General features: G+C 36.0%; 1 protein-coding gene across 1 annotated transcript in view; it reads right to left on the bottom strand.

The window, feature by feature from the left end:
* Window positions 1-25,115, bottom strand: part of LOC113267501 (phospholipid-transporting ATPase ABCA3-like) — a 160,715-nt gene that overhangs the window by 118,574 nt on the left and 17,026 nt on the right. Inside the window, exons 3-7 of the mRNA XM_048224503.1 lie at window positions 19,628-19,755; window positions 17,707-17,854; window positions 10,611-10,870; window positions 4,262-4,378; window positions 3,798-3,915 (exon numbers count right to left, since the gene is read on the bottom strand). Coding sequence (XP_048080460.1) covers window positions 3,798-3,915; window positions 4,262-4,378; window positions 10,611-10,870; window positions 17,707-17,854; window positions 19,628-19,755 — 771 coding nt within the window. The remainder of the gene's footprint in view (window positions 1-3,797; window positions 3,916-4,261; window positions 4,379-10,610; window positions 10,871-17,706; window positions 17,855-19,627; window positions 19,756-25,115) is intronic.

The following is a 25,115-nucleotide window of genomic DNA, read 5'->3' as shown; positions in this document are numbered from 1 at the left end:
CTAGCAAACTGAATACAGCAACATTTTTTAAAGGTTTTTGTTTAATTCCAGTATAGTTAACATTACACTTGTTTCAGGCTTACAATAAACTGATTCAACAATTCTATACATTACTCAATGTTCATCATGATAACTGTATTCTTAATTCCATTCACCTATTTCATCCATCCCCCACCCACCACCTTTCTGGTAACAATGTTAGTTCTCTGTCGTTAAGAGTTTCTGGTTTACCTCTCTCTCCCTTTTTATTTCTTTGTCCTTTGTTTTGTGTCTTAAATTCTACATATGAGTGAAATCATATGGTATTTGTCTTTCTCTATTTCACTTAGCATTATTCTATCTCCATCCATGTTGTTGCAAATGGTCTGATTTCATTCTTTTTTATGGCTGAATAATATTCCATGGTGTGTGTGTGTGTGTGTGTGTGTGTGTGTGTGTGTGTGTGTACACCACCTCCTCTTTATCCATTCATCTATCGATGGACACTTGGGCTGATTCCATAATTTGGCTATTGTTTTTTTTTTTTTAAAGATTTTATTTATTTATTTGACAGAGATAGAGACAGCCAGTGAGAGAGGGAACACAAGCGGGGGAGTGGGAGAGGAAGAAGCAGGCTCATAGTGGAGGAGCCTGACATGGGGCTCGATCCCGTAACACCGGAATCACGCCCTGAGCCGAAGGCAGACGCCTAACCGCTGTGCCACCCAGGCGCCCCCATAATTTGTCTATTGTTAATGCTACAATAAACATAGGGGTGCATGTGTCCCTTTGAATTAGTGTTTTTGTATTTTGGGGGTAAATATCCATTAGGGGAATTACTGGATTATAAGGCAATTCTATTTTTAATTTTTTTAGGAACTCCAATACTGTTTTCCACAGTGGCTACACCAGTTTCCATTCTCACCAAAAGCACCAACTTTTTCTCCACATCTTCACCAATGTTCATTATTCTTTGTTTTTGACTTTTACCATTCTGACAGGTGTGAGGAGTTATCTCACCATAGTTACGATTTGCATTTCCTGATGATTAGGGATGTTGAGCATCTTCTCATGTGTCTGTTGGTCATCTCGACGTCTTCTTTGGAGAAATGTCTCTTCACGTCTTCTGTCCATTTCTTAATTTGATTATCTGTGTTTTGGGTGTTGAGTTGTAAATCATTTTTTTCTAGATTTTGGATATTAACTAACCCTTTATTGGGTATGTCATTTGTAAATATCTTCTCCCACTCTGAAGTTTGCCTTTTAATTCTGTTGATTGTTTCCTTTACTGTGCGGAAGATTTTTATTTTGATGTGGTCTCAATAGTTAATTATTTTTGCTTTTACTTCCTCCCTCAGGAGACATATCTAGAAAAATGTTGCTTTGGCTGATGTCAAAGAAGTTATTGTCTCTGCTCTCTTCTAGGATTTTTATGGTTTCAGGCCTCACATTTAGAGACTTGAAACCTTTAATTCATTTTGAGTTTATTTTTGTGTATAGTATAAGAAAGGGGTCCAGTTTCATTCTTTTGCGTGTAACTGTCTAGTTTTCCCAGCATCATTTGTTGAAGAGACTCTCTTTTTCCCACCAGATATTCTTTCCTCCTTTGTCAAAGATTAATTTACCATATAATTGCAGGTTTATTTCTGGGTTCTCTATTCTGTTCCATTGATCTATGTGTCTAGTTTTGTGCCAGTACCATATTGTTTTGATTATCACAGTTTTGCAATATACTTGAAGTATGGAATTGTGATACCTCCAGTTTTGCTTTTCTTTTACAAGACTGCTTCAGCTATTCAGGGTCTTTTGTGGTTCCATACAAATTTCAGGATTTTTTGTTCTAGTTCTGTGAAAAATACTTTTGGTATGTTAACAGAGATTGCATTAAATCTGTACATTGCCTTGGGTAGTACAGACATTTTAACAATATTTGTTCTTCCAATCCATAAGCACGGAATGTTTTCCATTTCTTTGTGTCCTCTTTAATTTCTTTCATCATTGTTTTATAGTTTTCAGAATATAGGTCTTTCACCTCTGTGGTTAAATTCATTCCTAGGCATTTTATTATTTCTGGTGCAACTGTAAACGGGATTGTTTTCTTAATTTCTCTTTCAGTGAAAGGACCACCTCCAAAGAAATGCACACATGTGTGGGAACTTGACATATAGCAGAGTAGGTATTGCAGAGTAGTCAGGAAAAGGTGAACTGTTTATCATTTGTTGCTAGGACAACTGCCTATGCACTTGGGAGAACAATCAATTCCTACATCATACCACACACAAAAGAACACAGGAAGATAATTTTGTGACTTTGGAGTAGAGGATTTTTTCACTGAAATATTTAATATCACAAACTATGAAGGAAAATATTGGTAAAGGAAAAGATTGGTTACATTAAAATTAGTAACTATTAAAAGACACCATAAAAAAGGGGGGGGGAAGCTCCAAACTGGGACAAGTTTTGCAACACATTTTCAACTAACAAAAGGTAGGTAGCAGGAATATATAAATAACTCCTGCAAATCAATAATCATAATAGATAAGAACACACAAACAGATTTTACAGAAAAGGAAACACATGACCCATATTAAGAACAAACACTCACGGTAAGTGAGAAAATGCAAGTTATATGCAAACAATGAATCATGGAACACTACCTCAAAAACTAATGATGTACTGTATGGTGACATAATATAATAATAATAAAAAAAAGAAAAAAAAAGAAAATGCAGGTTTGAACTGCCATTAGATAGTATTTCATATCTCCAGTATGGCACATATTAAAGTATGATGTAGTAAATTTTGGCAAGGATATGGAATAACAGGAATTCTCATCTTCTTCCAGTGGGGCTCTAAATGCACAGAACTACTTTGGAAGTGTTGGACATAGGTAGTCAGGTTGGACATTTACAAACCCCATGACCCAGGAATTCCTTTTCTACGTATGTACCATAGTGAAAGTCTAACACATATAAACCAAAGACACGTACAAAACTGTTCTAAATATTTAGCCTTCCATAATTCCAGAAACAGAGAATGACAGTATTTGTTTCCTAACTATGTCATTTTTCTCTTTGGTATATCACATTCTGCCTTACATTGACACACCACTTTTCTTTACCTCCTGGGTTGGTTGGTTTTATTTGTTTGTTTGTTTTGGCTGCTTGTAGGTTGTACATGTGATCATGCGCCTTGTAAGGACCCATGAACTAACAATACTCATGATAATTTACTGAGAAAAAAAAATAAAATGAAATAGAGTTACTGATCATGATTGCTATTGGCATGTGAGCCCTCAAAAAGCAAGGAAACAATTTTTGCTTGCCTTTATTAGATACTGTACTGGTACAATGAATGACTGTTAGATACTTACGTCCATTGACTTGACTTCCCATTCCAATCTTCCAGTCTTTCAAAAATGTTTAAAAACTAACCTCTATAGGAAGCATTCCTAGGTTTATCTCAATCCTAATATGAAGTTAGAGTATGTTAATCCTTTTTTCCTGTGTATACTATGATTCACTAATTTTCATTGCTCTCTGCATACCATATGCAAAGCAGCAGGTAAAGGTTAAAAAGAATACTCAAATGTGACCTTATTTTAGTTTCTATCATTTTTTCACATGTATACTATACTATATTAATTTTCACTGCTCCCTTCATTCCCTTTCGTACCATTTCATGTACTTACAATACTTGTCTTTTAGTTAGAATGTAAACAGAGGCTACAGATGAGATGGCAAATGAAAGTCATAGAAGCTTCTAAATATAATCCCCATGGAGTCACTAATTCTCTCTCCCAGGAGTTTTAGACTCACCTTTATCGAAGAACGTGCTAACCATAAAGCTGAAGAATATTGTGGCGATGGCAAAACACAGCAAAAAAACGAAGACAAGAGATGGGTCACTGTATTGAATGACTGGCACAGGTTCTATCTAACAAAACAATCAGGAAGCCAGTTGAGTCATACTCTAAATGGCATCACAGCAAAACAGAAGAGGAGAAATGAAACATCTTTAAATATTTTGATAGTCCTAGTGAAACTAAAGATAAATCTCAGGGAGATGAGTAAACAATTCATTAACTACAAAAGGTCCACACACCTAGACTTAAACTTTAGTTTGCTGAGAGACTAAGCAGCCCTTTAATTTCCAGAGTGGAGTCAAACAATAGACATGTGTTCACTTCCTGACAACCTGAATCCATTAGGCCCACACCATGTTATCTGTTTTTCCTCTAGAAGTTTAGCTATAGCATGGCTACAGTGAAATAGACACTTGCCTTCACAAAGAAAATCATGCACAGCAAAAGGATGATAAATGAATACAAAGCCAGGAATGTGAAGAAATAGGCAGCCCAGAGCATCCAATTACTGAGTCCTGAAACGAGCAGATACTCCTGTGGGAGAGTTAACACAAACCAAACATCATGTAAAACAATATAACTATACAAAATGCATTCACAAACATTATCTGATTTATTTCTATCACAATCAAATTTGGTGAAATAAGAAATATTATCATGCCCAGTTATAGAGGAGGAGCTCAATGACTTGATTAAAATTATTCAGCTAGTGTATGGCAGTGCTATTATGCTTGCAAGCCTAGAGATGATTTCACCAGTAATTTACCACATATTGTTCAGGTATGAAAAACCCTTAAATAAAACTATAAACTGCTTAGATTAACATCCCCTTTCTTTTTGTTATTCCCTCTTCTAGGAGGTATTAAAGAATGTAAGTATGTTTTAATTAAATTATAAAAGATAGAAGCAAACACTGAAACTATGATAAAAAATAAGGGGGAAAATTCAGTTTTAGCAGTAATCTTTATGAACTACATTCTTTAAAGAAATATTTTGTATTTCGAGTGTTAACAAAAGAGCATCAAAAAAGTTTCGCTAAGCATATAATGTAGAACACAATAAGAAGATTCAAAAGAGTGGTATGAGTCCTCACAGGCTATTTTAAATACTTCTATTGAATTTTACTGATGTACCAATATTAAATTCTTTAACTTAAAGCTCTTCTAGAGTAGAAGGCAGAGACTGTGTTTGCCTATCTGTATCTGCCTGGCCTATACAAAGAGTTTCAGAGGAGAGGTGGGTGGGGGAATGGGATAGGCTGGTGATGGGTAGTAAGGAGGGCACGTATTGCATGGTGCACTGGGTTATACGCAACTAATGAATCATCGAACTTTACATCAAAACCAGGGATGTACTGTATGGTGACAAACAATATAATAAAAAAATTACGATTAAAAAATTAAAAAAAAAACCACAAACAAAAAAAGAAATCAGAACAGTACAGTACTGTCATTAAAACAGACTATAGAGCAATGCAACAGAAGAAAGAGCAGAGAGGTAAATTCACACATATATGATCAATTAATTTATGACAAAGAAGTAAAAAATACACAATGGGAAAACGATAATTTAGAAAAAATACATATAGAAGGCATCCAAGCAGATGAGACAATCTTACATGCAAATCAGATTCCACACATAAAAAGTCAGAATTAATAAATGAATCATCAATGTAGGAGAATACAAAGTTAACACACAAAAATCAGTTGAAGTTTTATACACTACCAATGAGCAACCTAAAATGAAATTAGGAAAACAATTCCATTTACAAGAGCATCAAAAAGAGTAAAATACGGGGTGCCTGGGTGGCTAAGTCAGTTAAGCGTCTGCCTTTGGCTCAGGTCATGATCCAGGAGTCCCAGGATCGAGTCCCCAAGATCAAGTCTCGCATCAGGCTCCCTGCTCAGTAGGGAGTCTGCTTCTCCCTCTGCCCTTCACCCAGCTCGTGCTCTCTCTCAAATAAATAAAATCTTAAAGAAAAGAATAAAATACTTAGGAATAAACTTAACCAAGAAGGTGAAAGACTTGTACAATTAAAACAAAGAAAAGTGAAAGACCTCTACATTTTTGAGGCTAATACACTCCCATAAAATTTTTTAAAATTAGAAAATTAGATAAAATTTTTAAAAAATTTTGGTGAAATGTAGAGCAAACAGAATTTTCATACATTGTTAATGGAAGTGAAAATTCGTAATATTTTACTGGCAAACTTTGGCACTATGTACTAGAGTTAAATATGCATAATCTAACATTCAGTAAAAAAAAATGTCTAAAATATTCATAGAAGAATTACTTATAATGCCCAAACCCCAAACACTAAAGGGAAATAGATAAATTGTGATAGTCATACTATGGAATCTTAAAACTCATATAACTCAATGAATATAAATGAACTACAGCTACATATTTAGCTGAATCACACAGACACAACATAATACAGTGCTTGATTCCATTTATCAAGGTCAAGGCAGACAAAACTAACTTGTAATATTAGAAGTTAGGTTAGTATATACTTTGGGGAAAATGTTTTGAGGGGTACACAAGCAAACTTCTAGAGTGTTGGGAGTGTTTTATTTCTCACGGGGTCACAATAAAATGTGCATACTTTCTTCATGAGAACCCATTCAACTCTACTACAATAGTTAGAATGTTAGCGTCTCCTCAAAATTCCTAAGTTGAAAACCCAGTTCCCAGTGTGATGGCACTTTGAGGTGGGGCCCCTGAGAGATAATTAGGTGATGAGGGCTGAGCCCTCATGAATCAAATTAGTGCCCTTATAAAGGAGACCCCAGAGAGCTTGCATTTCTTCTGTCACATGTCACATGAGGAGACAGTGATGAATGAGGTGCCATCTATGAACCACAGAGTGGATTCTCATCAGACCTTCTGAATCTGCTGGCACCTTGATCTTGGACTCTCTAGATTGCAGGACGGAGAGAAATAAATTTCTATTTCTTATAAGCTATACAGTTTATGATATTTTTGTTGCAGTAGCCTGAATGGATTAAAACACACTTCTGATTTGTGCACTTTTCTGTGTGTATGTATGTTATACTTCAAAGAAAATACTAAAAAATGAAATATAAGTGTTCTGTAGTTTCTACAGTACAGATCCTTTACCTCTTTGGCTACATTTATTTCTATGTATCTTATAGTTTTTGGTGCAATTGTAAATGGGATCGATTCCTTAATTTCTCTTTCTTCAGACACATTCTTAGTATATAGAAATGCAACTGAATTCTGTGCACTGATTTTGTATCCTGCCACTTTGCTGAATAAACTTTCTGAAAATGTCCATGCTGCCCAGAGCAATCTATACATTCAATGCAATCCCTATCAAAATACCATGGACATTTTTTACAGAGCTGGAACAAACAATCCTAAAATGTGTATAGAACCTTCAGAAAAGACCCCAAATTGCCAGGGGAATGTTGAAAAAGAAAACCAAAGCTGGGGGCATCATAGTTCCAGACTTCAAGATCAATTACAAAGCTGTAATAATCAAGACAGCATGGTACTGGCACAACAACAGACACAAAGACCAATGGAATAGAACAGAGACTCCAGAAATGGACCCTCAAGTCTATGGTCAACTAATCTTTGACAAATCAGGAAAAAACATCCAATGGAAAAAAGACAGTCTCTTCAACAAATGGTGCTGGGAAAATTGGATAGCCACAGGCAGAAGAATAAAACTGGACCATTCTCTTACACCATACACAAAGATAAACTGAAAATGGATGAAAGACCTAAATGTGAGACAGGAATCCATCAAAATCCTAGAGGGAAACACAGGTAGTAACCTCTACGACCTTGGCCACAGCCAACTTTTTCCAAGACATGTCTCTCAAAGCAAGGCAAACAAAAGCAACTGGGACTTCATCAAGATGAAAAGCTTCTGCACAGCAAAGGAAACAGTCAATAAAACTAAAAGGCAACCTATGGAATGGGAGAAGATATTTGCAAATGACATTACAGATAAAGGGCTGGTATCCAAGATTGATAAAGAACTTCTCAAACTCAACACCCGGAAAACAAATAATCCAGTCAAAAAATGGGCAGAAGACATGAACAGACATTTCTCCAAAGAAACATATAAATGTGGCTAACTGACACATGAAAAAATGCTCCACATCACTAGCCATCAGGGAAATACAAATCAAAAACCACAATGAGATATCACCTACACCAATCAGAATGGCCAAAATTAACAGGACAGGAAACAACAAATGTTGGCGAGGATGTGGAGAAAGGGGAACCCTCTTACACTGTTGGTAGGAATCCAAGCTGACACAGCCACTCTGGAAAACAGTATGGAGGTTCCTCAGGACATTAAAAATAGAGCTACCTTATGACCCAGCAATTGCACTACTGGGTATTTACCCCAAAGATACAGATGTAGTGAAAAGAAGGGGTACATGCACCCCAATGTTCACAGCAGCAATGTCCACAATAGCCAAACTGTGGAAGGAGCCGAGATGTCCTTCAACAGATAAATGGATAAAGAAGATGTGGTTCATATATACAATGGAATATTACTCAGTCATCAGAAAGGATGAATATCCACCATTTGCATTGACATGGATGGAACTGGAGGGGATTATGCTACGTGAAATAAATCAAGAAGAGAAAGATAATTATCACATGATTTCACTCATATGTGGAATATAAGGAATAGTGTAGAGGATCACAGGGGAAGGGAGGGAAAACTGAATGGGAAGAAATCAGAGAGGGAGACAAACCATGAGAGACTTTGGACTCCGGAAAACTAAATTGAGGGTTTCAGAGGGAGAGGGGTGGGGGATGGGGTAACTGGGTGATGGGCATTAAGGAGGGCACACAATCTGAAGAGCACTGGGTGTTATATGCAATTAATGAATCACTGAACATTACATCAAAAACTAATGATTGGCTAATCGAACTTAAGAAAAAATTTTTAAAAATGAAATATAAATATTGTAAGTCATAATGTTGATGTTTGTGTATCATATTCTGGGGATTCAAAAACAGTGTTAAATTATAATTGAGAATTAAAGAGAGATAATCAACAAGGAGATGGCAGCTACAACACCTGAGACAAGTAAGTTAACTGTGTGTTCACCAATCAGAAGAGAGAGAGGAAAGCACTAGTGTCACAGGAAACACAAACATAAAGGAAGTTTTTTAAAAAGTCATTCATTTTGGCTGGAAGGAAAGGTATCTATGTGTTTTTTGCTCTCAGTGAAACACAATTCTCGAGGGGACTATAAGAGGTCATTGAAAAAATTTTTTTTCAGCAATCAGAAATTGGTTAAAAAATTTCAGTATGTTTTTTTCTTTTTTTAAGATTCTATACATAAGTGAAATCATATGGTATTTGTCTTTTCTCTGACTTATTTCACTTAGCATAATACCATCTAGGTCCATCCATGCTGTTGTAAATGGCTAGATCTCATTTTTTATGGCTAATATTCCATTGTATCCATATAAAACATCTTCTTTACTCATTCATCTGTAGATGGATAACAAACAAATAAACAAAAACAAAGACATACCTATAAATACAGATGGCTGCCAGAGAGGGGAGTGGGGAGCTGGGCAAAATGGGTGAAGGGAAGTGGGAGGTACAGGCTTCCAGCTATCAGATGAATAAGTAATGGGGATGAGAGGTACAGCATAGGGATATAGTCAGAGGTATGTTGACAGATGGTAGTTACACCTGTGCTGAGCATAGCATAATGTGTGAACTTATCCAATCACTATGCTGTACAGCTGAAACTAATGTAACACTGCGTGTCAACAATACTTCCATAAAAATTTCTTCTTAAATCACAGAATCATAGCATCTTGGAATTGATTTGTATCTAAATTCATCTAGACACATCTCCACAAATCAAGTAGATTATTTCTTTGTAACTCTCCTTATTCCAGAGATGTTTGAGGGCATCTGGCATTTAAATTCTATCTATAAACAATGATAACAAAATGAGGAGTAGGCAGGGGCCAAATATTAGAAAATGTATATGCTTAAGTGGAATTTACTCAGCAGAGAACAAAGATAAATACAACCTTCAATTTTATTTAAACACTCAACACCTTTTTCCTTCTTTACACTTCACAACAGCAGGTCCAGGTGATTTGATGGTGATAATTTTTCATATAATATCTAGCTTAATATCATGACAGCCCTGCAAATTAGTTAATATATACTCAATTTATATCTGAGAAAAAAGGCTAGAAAAGTTATATGACATGTCAGAGTCAATAAATAATAGAGATAGGATTCAAATCTATGATTTATCAGAGTTCCTAAAACTTATTAGGCAATAAATCAATTACACATATAAATAATCTCTCCCTCTCTATATATTTATATAATATTATTGTATAATATATATGTTAAATATATAATTATATGTTAATTATAATCACATATTATCTTGAAATTTACTTGTATCAAAAATTATCAAGACAATTCCACAAGCCCAGATGATTAATCCTTTGCAACTCACCTATTCCAGAGAGATTTTAGAGCATTTGGCATTTAAATTCTATTTGTAAGAATCTTGTGAAGTAGTCTTCTAGAAATAAAACTAAAGAATTCTAATAAAAACAAAATTCTAGAAAACTGCCAAGAGAAGTAAGTGTTCACTTTCTGGCTGCTACTGAAACATAACCATCTATCAATGCTGAGTGGGGAGAAATAATCCAGCCTCCACAAAAATTTATGCTATAGACCCAACTTTTTCTACAGAAGCTCTATTTACCACAAGAAAAGTAGAGTTACCTTCAATCGCTTTTCCTTTTCCCACACAATAGACTGAATGAGGGTAAGATGATTCATAGAGAAGATAAATAAGATTACTAAAGGGGTGAAAATATCAAAAAAGGTAAAGAAGTAATCATGAGAATATTCTGGATATGGAAATCTCTGAACAAAGACGGTGACATCTTGGAATAGCTTTTGTGTAGCCGTGTGGTTATAATATTTCATGATGGCCTGATCCAAGGCATGCTGCATAACCAGGAACCCTTCAGTGATGTACCCTAAATGAGAAAACAAGGATTGCTAAGTACAACAGAACAAGAAATAGCTGAACGGAACAAAGGAAAAGGTAACTAAAGTATGTCAAAAACAAACAAAGTTAATTATTGTAAAGAGGCTCTTGTTGTAGTCTAAATTTCACAGAGCAGCTATTATGGTTTCTTCACGCTAATACATAATAAACACTTCTTTATTATTATTTTTTTTTTACTTGAGTATGGTTGATGCACAATGTTTACGTTAGTTTCAGGTGTACAATGTCATGATTCAACATGTTTATACATTATGCTATGCTCACCACTAGTGAGGATACCATCTGTCGTCATACATTGCTATTACAATACAATTGACTATATTCCTTATGCTGTGCCTTTTATTCCCATGACTTATTTATTCTTTAACTGGAGGCCTGTATCTCCCATTCCCCTTTACCCATTTTGCCCAGCCATCCCTCCTCTCTGGAAATCATGTTTGTTCTATGTATTTTTAGGGTGATTCCACTTTTTGTTTATTCACTTGTGGGTTTTTTTAGATTCTTTTTAAAAGGATCCTAATTCCCAGCTTCCCAGAAAGTAAAATATTGTTTGAAATTACAGGGCTGCTTTCTGCAATTTCAATCAACTGAATAAACTATTGCATAGGTAAAGACTTTAATTCAGTACCTTTAATATTTGAAAAATTAGGTGAAGGTCATGAGTGAGTTATATGAGCTGATGTCCACTAAAGCAGAGCTACTCAGTGTGGTGCTTGGATCTGTGGCAGTATGCAAATAGCTTCTTACTGTTATATAAGTTTAGTATAAAAATGAGCAAACACTTAAAAACTTTTATTAAAATTTGGCAATGCCATGACAACTAAAAACTCAGTTTTCTGTTCATCTATACAAGTTCTTTAGAGATTTTGAATGTGAATCTGTGTCACATTTTGTCCCCTCTGGATCTTGCCCTACTGTTTTAATAGGGTCTTTCACATAGGGTGGACTATTTAATTTTAATGAAGTTCAATTTGTCCATTTTTTTCTTTTATAGTAATACATTTTCTGTCTTAATGAATCACTACTGGCCCCAATTTCATGAAGATATTCTCAAAAATTTTGTTGTGGAAGATGATTTTAGCTTTTACATTTGGTTTATGATCATCACGTTATTTAACTAATTTTGTGTAGATATGGGCTAATGATCAAGATTTATTCTTTCCATTCACATACCATGTTATTCCATCACAATTTCTTCAAAAGAGTTCCTTTTCCCAGTGAATTATATCGGTGCCTTCATGGAAAAATTAAATGACTATATGTATATGAGTCTACTTCCAGACATCTCATTCTTTTTATTGATGTATTTGTTTATCCTGACACCTATATGGCAATGTCTTTTTTTTTATTTTTATTATGTTATGTTAGTCACCATACAATATAGCCTCAGTTTTTGATGTAGTGTTCCATGATTCATTGTTTTCATATAACACCCAGTGCTCCATGCAATACGTGCCCTCCTTAATACCCATCACCATTCTATCCCAATCTCCCACCACCGCCCCTCTGAAGCCCTCAGTTTGTTATATAGATTTATAGTAAGTCTTGAATGTTCTTTAACACTGGCATTCCTTTTCAAGATTTTTTTTTTTTTTTTTACCAATCTGGACCCTTTGTATTTCCATATGAATTTTAGAATAAGCTTGCCAATTTTTTTTCCAAAAAGACTGCTGGGATTCTGACTGTCACTTTATTGCTAATGTACAATGGGTGTAAGTTACATCCTAACAATTTTGAGTCACCCAACCAATGAGATTTAGATATCTCATCATTTGTTTAGATATTTAAAGTTTTCTTTCAGAAATGGGACTGGAGGAGATTATGCTAAGTGAAATAACTCAAGCAGAGAAAGACAATTATCATATGGTTTCACTCATTTGTGGAACATAAGGAATAGCAGGGCGATTGGTAGAAGAAAGGGAATAATGAAGGGGGGTAAACAGAAGGGAAAATGAACCACAAGAGACTATGGACTCTGGGAAACAAACCAAGGGTTTTGGCGGGGGGGGGAGATGGGTCAGCCCAGTGATGGGTATTAAGGAGGGCATGTATTGCATGGAACACTGGGTGTTACACCCAAACAACCAATCATGGAGCACTACATCAAAAACTAATGATGTACTGTATGGTGACTACCATATCATAATAAATAAATAAATAAATAAATAAATAAATAAATGTTTTGTTTTGGTGTAGACTTATAATTTATTTTTGTATACTATCTTGGGTATTTGCTAAATTAATACATTATATGTAGTACTTTTTTCTGGATCTCTTCCGAATCACCTACGTAACATGATTTTGTCAACTTCACATAATTTCACTCCTTCCTTTCCACAATCTATATGTTTTATTTCATTGCCTTTTTCTGATACAAGCTAGGACTTCCAGTAATATGTTGCAAAGAACTGATAAGAGCAAACATCTTTACTTTGTTCCTGATTAGAGGAGAAATGTTCAATGTTTCACCAGGAAGATATAAATTTCTCTCACATGTACTTTATCAGATTCAGAAATTTCACTTTTTTCACTTTTATTGCTACTTTGGCTTGGAGAGTTTTTAAAATATACTTTTTTTTCATGACTCATGTCTTTATTCTATAATTAATTAAAACCTGTCTATACAGATTGTAAAAGTTCTAAGATATATCGATATTATTTCTAAACTTGTATAACAAATAGTTGGAAAAAAATGATGGTTTATGCACATTTATAGCATAGTCGCAAAATCACAAAGTTTAATTTTTATCCCAACCAAAGAGTACGTAGTAATTTTATAACCTAATATAACTTAGAATTAAAGTAGCTATTATTTAAAGTACAAGCATCACACAAATATAAAAATCATTAAAAAAACCTAGGGTATTTTTCTGCATAATAAGGAAAAAGAGGTCAGTTTCCCAATTAACAAATTGTCACAAAATAAAGAAAAATTAGAGTCAAGTATTGCTTGTTTATATAATAGTTATTCTTCAGAATCATTCTATCTGTTTCTAAAATATACTTTTTTATTTTGGAAAAAAATCTAGTCTTACAGAAAATTTGCAAAAGTAATACAGAGAGTCCTAAATACCATACATTCTCAACAGAGTTACAGAGCTTCAAGCCATAGCACATAAAACAGATCTGTAGTGTATCTGTGGTATTAAAATTTCATGAGGGGAACACACTTAGGGAAAAAATGTCCAAAAAGATTCCCTAGAAGAAGATATTTGCAAATGACACTACAGATAAAAGACTAGTATCCAAGATCTACAAAGAACTTCTCAAACTCAATACATCTGAAACAAATAATCAAATCAAAAAATGGGCAGAAGATATGAACAGACACTTTCCAATGAAGACATACAAATGGCTAACAGACACACGAAAAAATGTTCAAAATCATTAGCCATCAGGGAAATTCAAATCAAAACCACACTGATTTTGTGCCAGTACCATGCTGTCTTTGTGATCACAGCTTTGTAGTACAGCTCGAAATCCGGCATTGTGATGCCCCCAGCTTTGTTTTTCCTTTTCAACAGTTCCTTGGAGATTCGGGGTCTTTTCTGGTTCCATACAAATTTAAGGACTATTTGTTCCAGTTCTTTGAAAAACGTTCTCAGTATTTTGATCGGGATAGCATTGAAAGTGTAGATTGCTCTGGGTAGCATGGACATTTTAACTATGTTAATTCTTCCGATCCATGAGCATGGAATATCTTTCCATCTTTTTATGTCTTCCTCAATGTCTTTTAAGAGTGATTTTTAGTTTCTAGAATAAAGGTCCTTTACGTCTCTGGTTAAGTTAATTCCAAGGTAACGTATGAAATGAACAGACACTTTTCCAATGAAGACATACAAATGGCTAACAGACACATGAAAAAATGTTCAAAATCATTAGCCATCAAGGAAATTCAAATCAAAACCACACTGAGATACCACCTTACGCCAGTTAGAATGGCAAAAATAAACAAGGCAAGAAACAACAATTGTTGGAGAGGACGTGGAGAAAGGGGATCCCTCCTACATTGTTGGTGGGAATGCAAGTTGGTACAGCCACTCTGGAAAACAGTGTGGAGGTCCCTTAAAAATTTAAAAATTGAGCTACCCTATGATCCAGCCATTGCACTACTGGGTGTTTACCCCAAAGATACAGACGTAGTGAAGAGAAGGGCCATATGCACCCCAATGTTCATAGCAGCAATGTCCACAATAGCTAAATCGTGGAAGGAGCCAAGATGCCCTTCAACAGATGACTGGATTAAGAAGTTGTGGTCCATATATACAATGGAATATTACTCAGCAATCAGAAAGAACGAGTTCTCAACATTTGCTACAACATGGACGGCACTGGAGGAGATAATGCTAAGTGAAATAAGTCAAGCAGAGAAAGACAACTATCATATGATTTCTCTCATCTATGGAACATAAGAACTAGAATGATCAGTAGGGGAAGAAAGGGATAAAGAAAGGGGGGGTAATCAGAAGGGGGAATGAAACATGAGAGACTATGGACTATGAGAAACAAACTGAGGGCTTTAGAGGGGAGGGGGTGGGGGAATGGGATAGGCCGGTGATGGGTAGTAAGGAGGGCACGTATTGCATGGTGCACTGGGTGTTATACACAACTAATGAATCATCAAGCCTTACATCGAAAACCGGGGATGTACTGTATGGTGACTAACATAATATAATAAAAAATCATTATAAAAAATAAATAAATAAATAAATAAATAAATAAATAAATAAATAAATAAAAAATAAAATAAAAAAAAACAAAACCACACTGAGATACCACCTTACACCAGTTAGAATGGCAAAAATTGATAAGGCAGGAAACAACAAATGTTGGAGAGGATGTGGAGAAAGGGGATCCCTCCTACATTGTTGGCAGGAATGCAAGTTGGTACAGCCACTTTGGAAATCAGTGTGGAGGTCCCTTAAAAAGTTAAAAATTGAGCTATCCTATGATCCAGCAATTGCACTACTGGGTATTTACTCCAAAGATACAGACGTAGTGAAGAGAAGGGCCATATGCACCCCAATGTTCATAGCAACATTGTCCACAATAGCTAAATTGTGGAAGGAGCCGAGATGCCCTTCAACAGATGACTGGATTAAGAAGATGTGGTCGATATATACAATGGAATATTACTCAGCCATCAGAAAGAACGATTTCACAACATTTGCAGCAACATGGACGGGACTGGAGGAGATTATGCTAAGTGAAATAAGTCAAGCAGAGAAAGACAATTATCATATGGTTTCACTCATTTATGGAACATAAGAAATAGGAAGATCGGTAGGAGAAGGAAGGGAAGAATGAAGGGGGGCTAAGCAGAAGGGGGAATGAACCACGAGAGACTGTGGACTCTGGGAAACAAACTGAGGGCTTCAGAGGGGCGGGGGGTGGGGGATTGAGATAGGCCAGTGATGGGTATTAAGGAGGGCATGTATTGCACGGTGCACTGGGTGTTATACGCAAATAATGAATCATCGAACTTACATCAAAAACCAGGGACGTACTGTATGGTGACTAACATAATAAAAAAAAAAACTGGGGATGTACTGCATGGTGACTAATATAACAAAATAAAAATTATTAAAAACAAAAAACCAAAAAAACAAAAGGATTCCCGAGAAGGGCAATAATGAGAAAAAGATTGACAAATATTACTTATACCCTGTACCCAGCTTCCTGAAGATGACATCTTACATTACCATGGTACATATGTTAAAACTAAGAAATTAACATTGGCACAAAACAATTTTTAATTTATACAAACTATGTTTGGATTTCACCAGTTTTTCCCCAGTGTCATTTTTTTTGTTCCCATCTAGCATACTACATTGCATTTCATTGTCATGTTTTCACAGTCTTCTCTGATATATGAAACTTTATTATCCTTTCTTGTTTTTCATGACCTTGAGAGCTTTCGAGAATACTGGGCATGTATTTTGGAGAACGTTCTGTAGTTTGGATTTGCATGATGTTTTTTTCACTAACAGACTAAAGTTTAAAGTTTTACAGAGGTAAAGTGCCCTCTTTGTCACATTTTATCAGAGAATATTTGCTATCAACATGACATCAAAATACTCATAAAATTATTTTAAATTCCTTGTCTGCCAATTCCATCATCTAGCTTATCTGTCCACTTACTTATATCGACTCTTTTTTTCTTTTAATTTTAGGTAACATTTTCCTGCTTGTTTACATATCCTATAATTTTGGATCTTACGCCAGAAATTGTGGTGAAAGGAACAGTGGACACTAAAGTACATAATTGTTCTGTTTTCTTAAAGATGCTAGCTCCTTCCTTTGTCATACAAGCTAAAGGGAGGAGCTGACTATTTATTTACTTACTTATTTATTTAAAGATTTTATTTATCTATTTGACAGAGAGACAGACAGCCAGTGAGAGAGGGAACACAAGCAGGGGGAGTGGGAGAGGAAGAAGCAGGCTTCCCAGCGGAGCAGGGAGCCCGATGCAGGGCTGGATCCCAGGACTCCGGGATCACGCCCTGAGCCGAAGGCAGATGCTTAACAACTGAGCCACCCAGGCGCTCCAGGAGCTGACCATTTAAATTCCAAGAGTTTAGTTGATTTGAGCTGAACCTGGATAAAAAAACATTGTTCCACTGTACAGAAATTTTACACAAGTTTTTGGACACTGAAAATTTTAAATAAATCACCAGTAGCAAAGTTAAAAATTAAAAATTAACAATTTATATCACAAGGTTGAAGAAATGTAGGCATAAATATGTGATGGCTCTTCCTATATGACTAGGATATTAAAATAAGTATGACTAAAGATTTGCTTACCAGGACGCCCCCCATTTGAATTACGTTCACTTCTGGGTCCCAAAGAAGGAAAAGGTGGAAAGAGAACACCTGTTTGCCAGCCTTCAGTTCGGAGAAAACCCACATACTTGTTCCTCTGAAAACTGCTGAAACGCAGAAAATATTTTACCTATAAGGAGCAAAAAAAAACACTATCTGTGAATGAAAAAATAATTAAGCAAGAATGAGAAACAAAAGGAAATTTAAAAATCGCACATGTGTGATTCTGAGGCAGAGTGTTGAGCACTAAAGTAGATTCTGAACATCAGCCAGTGGAGCAGACTTGTTGTGTGGCCACTGTGGGTTTGTGGTAAGCAAACAGTGGCAGCTTGCACACCATTGCCAATGTCTCTTTCCCAAAATAGACAGCTGGCATGTATATCAAAATGAAACATACCAAAAGGTGTTGCTAATTTCTCTTCCCATTATGTCAGGCAAGTGTTCCAAGAAGAAAATCTCTTCCTCCTTAAAAGTGATTATTAACCTAAGAAAGAATCCCACATGAAGACAGAGGAGAAATGTGATAAAGTATAAATGTGGAATACTGCATAATTTCATTATTAAATGAAAAGATAATACTAATTCTAGAGAACTAAGTAAACTTCAGGGTAGATCATGCTGGGTTTAAGTAGCTTTACAAGACAGCAAATGAGCCAGCAGTTGCCTAGAGTCTCGTGTCAGACCAGAGAATCAGTAACATCAGGAGGCGCAGGCAGATGTCATAAACCTAGGTAAATATTAATATATTCAGTTATCAAGACAAAAGCTTTAGAAACTTATTGCGTGTTCAAGGATTAAGATGTAGCACCTGTTCCTCAAGGAGCTCAAATTCTAGTTGAGCTGTGTATATATATATATATATATATATATATATATATATGATAGTAAATTCAGTGATAGTAATATGTACAGGGCATTTATGGGAGTGTGAAGGAGGACAGGGGTGGGTGTGGTTAGGAAAGCCACTGTACAGCAAGTCACAGTAGCAATGTTAAGGGTAAGAATGAGCCAAGTGGCTGGGGCAGTCAGGAGATTGTACAAGGTGATGTTTGAAACTGTACCAAGAATATTTTGACCACACTCTATGTACACGCTGATGAGCCTACATCGGCATCACTTACACTGAATCAGTAACTTGAGGGAATTTTATATACATGAAAGGAGTGAGGGAATGATGGGACAGAATGCAAGATACCTACAACTCTACTTATGACCCAGTGGTTTTCCTTACATTTTCATTCCATTGACAACAATCTGTATCTTAAATGTAGAATTATAGCTCCACGCATACATCTGTACCGTACTTTACTTATTCCTTCAACACCAGGGATGCCAAGTACAAAGCACAGTCCTTGTCTCTCCTTCGTGGAAGTTGTTATCAGAATTTTTCTCAGAGTCTGCCTATGTCTTAACTCTGATTCTGCTTGGCTAGGCCTAACACTGTTCTCCAGATTTAGATTTTGGAGAAAAATTCAGTCAAAAGAAAGAGGAACATTTTCATGTCATGTTCCATGCTGGTGAAGATGCATCTGCTTTAACACCTCAGGTCTCTTGACCCGGCAAATGTGCATTTACTTCACCATCATGCACAGAGCTGGAGACAGCTACCATATCACATACGGTGGTAAAGGTCAACGTCTCCTATGATTCTGATTTATAAGGAGAAAACCTAGTATGTGGTGAATTCAGTTCTTTCCCCATCAACATAAAGCTCTGGTTAAATAAGGGCACAGACACAGAAATTAGATTTGGATTTAAATCTCTCCTCTACTATGTACAAGAATTATGATTTTGGGTAAGTTGCAGTCTCCTCACTTAATAAATGAAATAATTATGCCTCTACTTCATTAAGCCTCAGAAACTGGAAGTACACTTATGAGGTTTCTACATAAAAACTTCTTACCTTAAATGGCAGGGGATCATCGCTATTTTGAAACTCATGGTCAAAAATAATAGCAACCAACACTTTTTTAGCGTTATTCTTTTGCTTAACATACTCTTCAAAATCTCTTTCTGAAGAAAAGCCTTGAACTGCGGAGAGAAAAAAATCAAATGTGTGCGTTGCTCACATAAAGGCAAACTATCTGACTGCCTTTTCTAAGATGGGAAAATGCTTTACATGGATAAAAGATTATCAAAATATAAATTTCAAAACATTGCTGCTCAAACACTAGCATAACAAACTAATGGATATTAGGAGTGCATAAAAATTTTTAAGAGTTTTAGAAGTACTGGGTGTTATATGCAAATAATGAATCATGGAACATTACATCAAAAACTAAGGATGTACTATATGGTGACTAACATAACATAATAAAAAATCATTATAAAAAAATAAAAAAATTTTCCTAACTTAAAAAAAAAAAAGGGTTTTATAAGTTTTGGGCACCTGGGTGGCTCAGTCAGTTAAGCATCTGCCTTTGGCTCATGTCATGATCTCAGGGTCCTGGGATTCAGTCCCATGTCAGGGCTCCCTGCTCAGTGGGGAGTCTGCTTCTCCCTCTCCCGCTGCCCCTCCCCCTGCTTGTGCTCTCGCTCTCTCTCAAATAAAGAAATAAAATCTTAAAAAAACTTTAAAAAGTTTTATCACAAGTTTAAAGTATAATTAATCATTATAATAACTGCATAATGAAATCAGGTAAGCAAGAGGGATATTTCCAATGTGTTTTGAAATTTTGATGTTGGAAGGAAATGACAAAATTGATCCATGCCATCTATTCAAAGTCCTAGAAGATGGGAATCTACAATATCTGATTAAAAAATAGTCAGAAGCTGAAGAATGAAACAACTTTACAATTTTTTTTAAAGATTTTATTTATTTGACACAGGGTCAGCCAGTGAGAGCGACAGCCAGTGAGAGAGAGACAAGCAGGGGGAGTGGGAGAGGAAGAAGCAGGCTCCCAGCAGAGGAGCCTGATGTGGGGCTCGATCCCAGAACACCGGGATCACACCCTGAGCCAAAGGCAGACGCTTAACGACTGAGCCACCCAGGCGCCCCCAACTTCACAATTTTAATATCTGAGGTGATTATGTGTCATAATCATTATTTTTTGTATAGTTGGGCAATGTCAAGAATGATGCACTTTTCTCAGGGTGGGCACACCTGGGATATAAATCTCCAAGCTGTAAGTAGGATTTCAGGGACCAGAATCAGATTTGCACCTACACTAGGTGACCAGAAGCAGGATGAAACAAAGTCCTCAGAGAATTCAAATAATTAAAGCTGGAAAAACAAAGTTCACTACATTAAACAAAACAACATAGCAACACAGCTAGAAACAGAATCTAATATTGAAAGTACACTGTAAACAAAGTGAAGTATATACAAGCAGGTAGTCAGGCACACTTTGTGGCACGTAGCCTCTACTTCCGCATCTGAGCCTAAGCACTATCATCCATCTCACCCATGATCCTTTATGTCCCAGGAAGCCTCCCAATCTCTTTGCCTTAAACACTGAATGTTGTGGGAATAGCCACAATTCTTTGTAATTGCCTGACCATAATGGTGAGGGACTGAGAAGGGATCCACCAGTCTGTTTTCATTAATTTAACTGAGCTTCAAGGAAGGTATTACCTGCTCAAGCAGGAGTATGAGAGATAAAAGGAGGGAGAGTTTTGAGGATTTTATGAGGCTAAGACAGGTCTTTGCCTAGAGTTCTCAGAAAACAGAACTGGAGGGAAATTGATTTATTGTTTATTACCTGGGGTGGCTTTATTTTTTCCCCAGCTTTATTGAAGTACATGACACATAAAAAATTGTGTGTATTTAAGGTGCAAAACATGATGATGTATGTATGTATACATGGTGAAATGACTGCCATAATCAAGCTAATTAATATACCTATGACCACAGCTACCACTTATTTTATTTTTAAAAATTTATGCCCAGAGTTATTGAGGTATCACTGACAAATTAAAACTGTATATATGTAGGTTGTCTAATATGATTTTAAGGTATACAACATGGTGTTTTAATATATGCGTACACTGTGAAATGATTACCAAAACCTGATTAATTTTTTTTTTTTTAAAGATTTTATTTATTTGACAGAGATAGAGACAGCCAGCGAGAGAGGGAACACAAGCACGGGGAGTGGGAGAGGAAGAAGCAGGCCCATAGCAGAAGAGCCTGATGTGGGGCTCGATCCCAGATCGCCGGGATCACGCCCTGAGTCGAAGGCAGACGCTTAACCGCTATGCCACCCAGGCGCCCCCAAAACCTGATTAATTAACACACCTATTGCCTTACATAATTACCATCTTTTCTTTGTGAGGAGAACACTACAAGATCTACTGTCTGAATAAATTTCATATACACTGTACAGTACTGTTAACTACAGTCACCATGTACATTAGATTGCCAGGACTTATTATCTTTATAACTGAAAGTTCATAAAACTTGACCAACATCTCCCCATTTTCCCCACCTACCCCCAACTCCAGAAACCATGAAACCATGATTTTTTTTTTCTGAAACCATGATTCTACTCTCTGCTTCTGTGAGCTCAACATTTTTAGATAACACATATAATTGAGACAATACAGTATTTGCCTTTCTGCATCTAGCTTATTTCATTTAGCATAATGTCCGCCAAACAGACATAGTGTTACAAATGACAGGATTTCCTTCTTTATTGTGGCTGAATAATCACATTTTCTCTATGCATCCATCTGTTGATGGATACTTTGGTTGCTTCTATACCTTATAAATAATGCTGCAATGAATAATTATAGACTTACATACCTTGAAAAAGGGAGATGCACAGGGTGAGTGCCATATTCACCCTGGTATTTTCCCTGAAAGCATTTGTAGAAAGCTTCAGACTTACTGAGTTGAAGAAAAAAGGTGAGAGTTGAGGCTGCCAAAATGGCTGGAACTTGAGAGACAAACTTTCAAAGAGTAGAAAATAGCAGAGAAGTGAAAAATTGTCTTGTAAATTCCCCTGAAGTCACCAGTCAACCCCTTAACTGAGGATGCCTAAGTTCAGACAGGGCTGGTATCTAAGATCTATAAAGAACTTCTCAAACTCAACACCCAAAAACCATATAATCCAGTCAAAAAATGGGCAGAAGACATGAATAGACACTTCTCCAAAGAAGACATACAAATGGCCAACAGACACATGAAAAAATGTCCAACATCATTAGCCATCAGAGAAATTAAAATCAAAACCATAATGAGATACCACCTTTCACCAGTTAGAATGGCTAAAATTAACTACACAGAGAACAACAAATGTTGGCAAGGATGTGGAGAAAGGGGAACACTAACACTGTTGGTGGGAAGGCAAGTTGGTACAGCCGCTTTGGAAAACAGTGTGGAGGTCCCTCAAAAAGTTAAAAATAGAGCTACACTATGACCCAGCAATTGCACTATTGGGTATTTACCCCAAAGATACAAATGTTGTGAAAAGAAGGGCTACATGCACCCAATGTTCATAGCAGCAATGCCCACAATAGCCAAACTGTGGAAGGAGCAGAGAAGCCCTTCAACAGATGAATGGGTAAAGAAGATATTGTTCATATATACAATGGAATATTACTCAGCCATCAGAAAGGATGAATACCCACCATTTGCACTGACATGGATGGACTAGAGGGGATTATGCTAAGTGAAATAAATCAAGCAGAAAAAAACAATTATCATATGGTTTCACTCATATGTGGAATATAAGGAATAGTTGCAGAGGACCATAGGGGAAGGGAGGGGAAAATGAATGGGAAGAAATCAGAGAGGGAGATAAAGAATGAGACACTCTGGACTCCAGGAAACAAATTGAGGGTTTCAGAGGGGAGAGGGGTGGGGGATGGGGCAACTGGGTGATGGGCAATAAGGAGGGCACATGGTCTGATGAGCACGAGGTGTTATATGCAACCAATGAATCAATGAACATTACATCAAAAACTAATGTAATGTACGGTGACTAACGTAACGTAAAAGAAAAGAAAAGAAAAGAAAAGAAAAGAAAAGAAAAGAAAAGAAAAGAAAAGAAAAGAAGAAAAAACAAACCAACCAAGAAGCAGGTGGCAGGCTATATCGCTGAGCAGGGATTTCAGCAGGTAGGCAATGTTAATAAACCAGAGAATAGAGTTCAAGCCCCACAAAGGTAGAGGAGCCTTCATAAATATTCCAGCATCCAGCTGACACCCTAGAAGAGCCATGTCCTAGGATAAGGGGTAAGCTGCAGGACTAAAGACAAAACTGAAATAGAGCACTTCTTACAAAGCCCAAAACCAGACTTCGATGGAATCAAGTTGTTCTGTCGGTATTCAAACAACCATCTAGAAGAAAACTTAACCCTCTTTGGATAAACCCACAAAAGCCTCTAATATTCTTCATCCACAACACCTGTCATTCAATAAAAATATACAAAATATGCTATAAAACAGAACTCAATGACTGAAGAGAAAAAAATATACACAAGTAATCTATATACCAGAACTTTCTGGTAGGGACTTTAAAGTAACTATGGTTAATAGAGTTAATAAAGCTAGAACATTTCTTTAGAGACCTGAAATCCATGAAAAACAGGACAAATGGAAATTCCAGAACAGAGAAATACTTTTAAAAACAATTCAACAGAAAGATCACATGACCCAAGTTTCAAAATATATAAGCAAAAAGAAATTTTAATGTTATATAACCTATTAAATACTAACAATACCTAACTGGAAATGTATCTCTCAATAACTGAGAGAATAAGCAGACAAAAATAGTAAGAACACATATTTGAAAAGCACTATGATTCACCAACTTGACAACTTCACCTGGGTGGCATTTATAGAACACTATAAGCAAAACCTACAGAATACACAGTCTTTACAAAAGTACATGGTACTTTTTTCAAAATATACTTTAATGTGGGCATAAAAAATTCTCAAAATTTCAAAGAACTGAAATCCTAGAATATACTCCGATTCAAGGAAATTAAAATAGAAATGAAAAAAAAAAAAACAAGAAGAGAAAAACAAATTCCAAATGTTTTAAAGTAAAGTAATACATTTCTAAGAATCCCACACATCAAAGAAGAAATCAGAATGGAAATTACGAAATATTTTGGGTAACCCAAAGTGGCCTCCAGGAGACCAAATTTATGGGGATATTTGTGTTATATACTTTAAAAATTATTAGGGATTTTGCATTCTTCTGCTTCACTGTTTTTTTTTAATGAGGTATGTTTTGAGATGGCATCTACTCTCAAGGACCCTCAAATCCTTGAGAGACAACAAAAAGTTGAAAAAATAGATTACTGATTACACATATGTGTTTAAAGGAAGGGGCACTAGAGGGATGCTCACCATACTTCTGATAGTGTTTCTCCCTGGAATAAAGAGGAGAGAAACAGAGAATGTGAGGGCAAGCTCACTGGGGGGCTTTTAAGATAACTATA

Source organism: Ursus arctos, unplaced genomic scaffold (genome assembly GCF_023065955.2).
Source record: "Ursus arctos isolate Adak ecotype North America unplaced genomic scaffold, UrsArc2.0 scaffold_2, whole genome shotgun sequence".
NCBI lineage: Eukaryota > Metazoa > Chordata > Mammalia > Carnivora > Ursidae > Ursus > Ursus arctos.
Note: the sequence above shows the minus strand (reverse complement) of the source record. Positions and strands in the feature narration are given on the sequence as shown.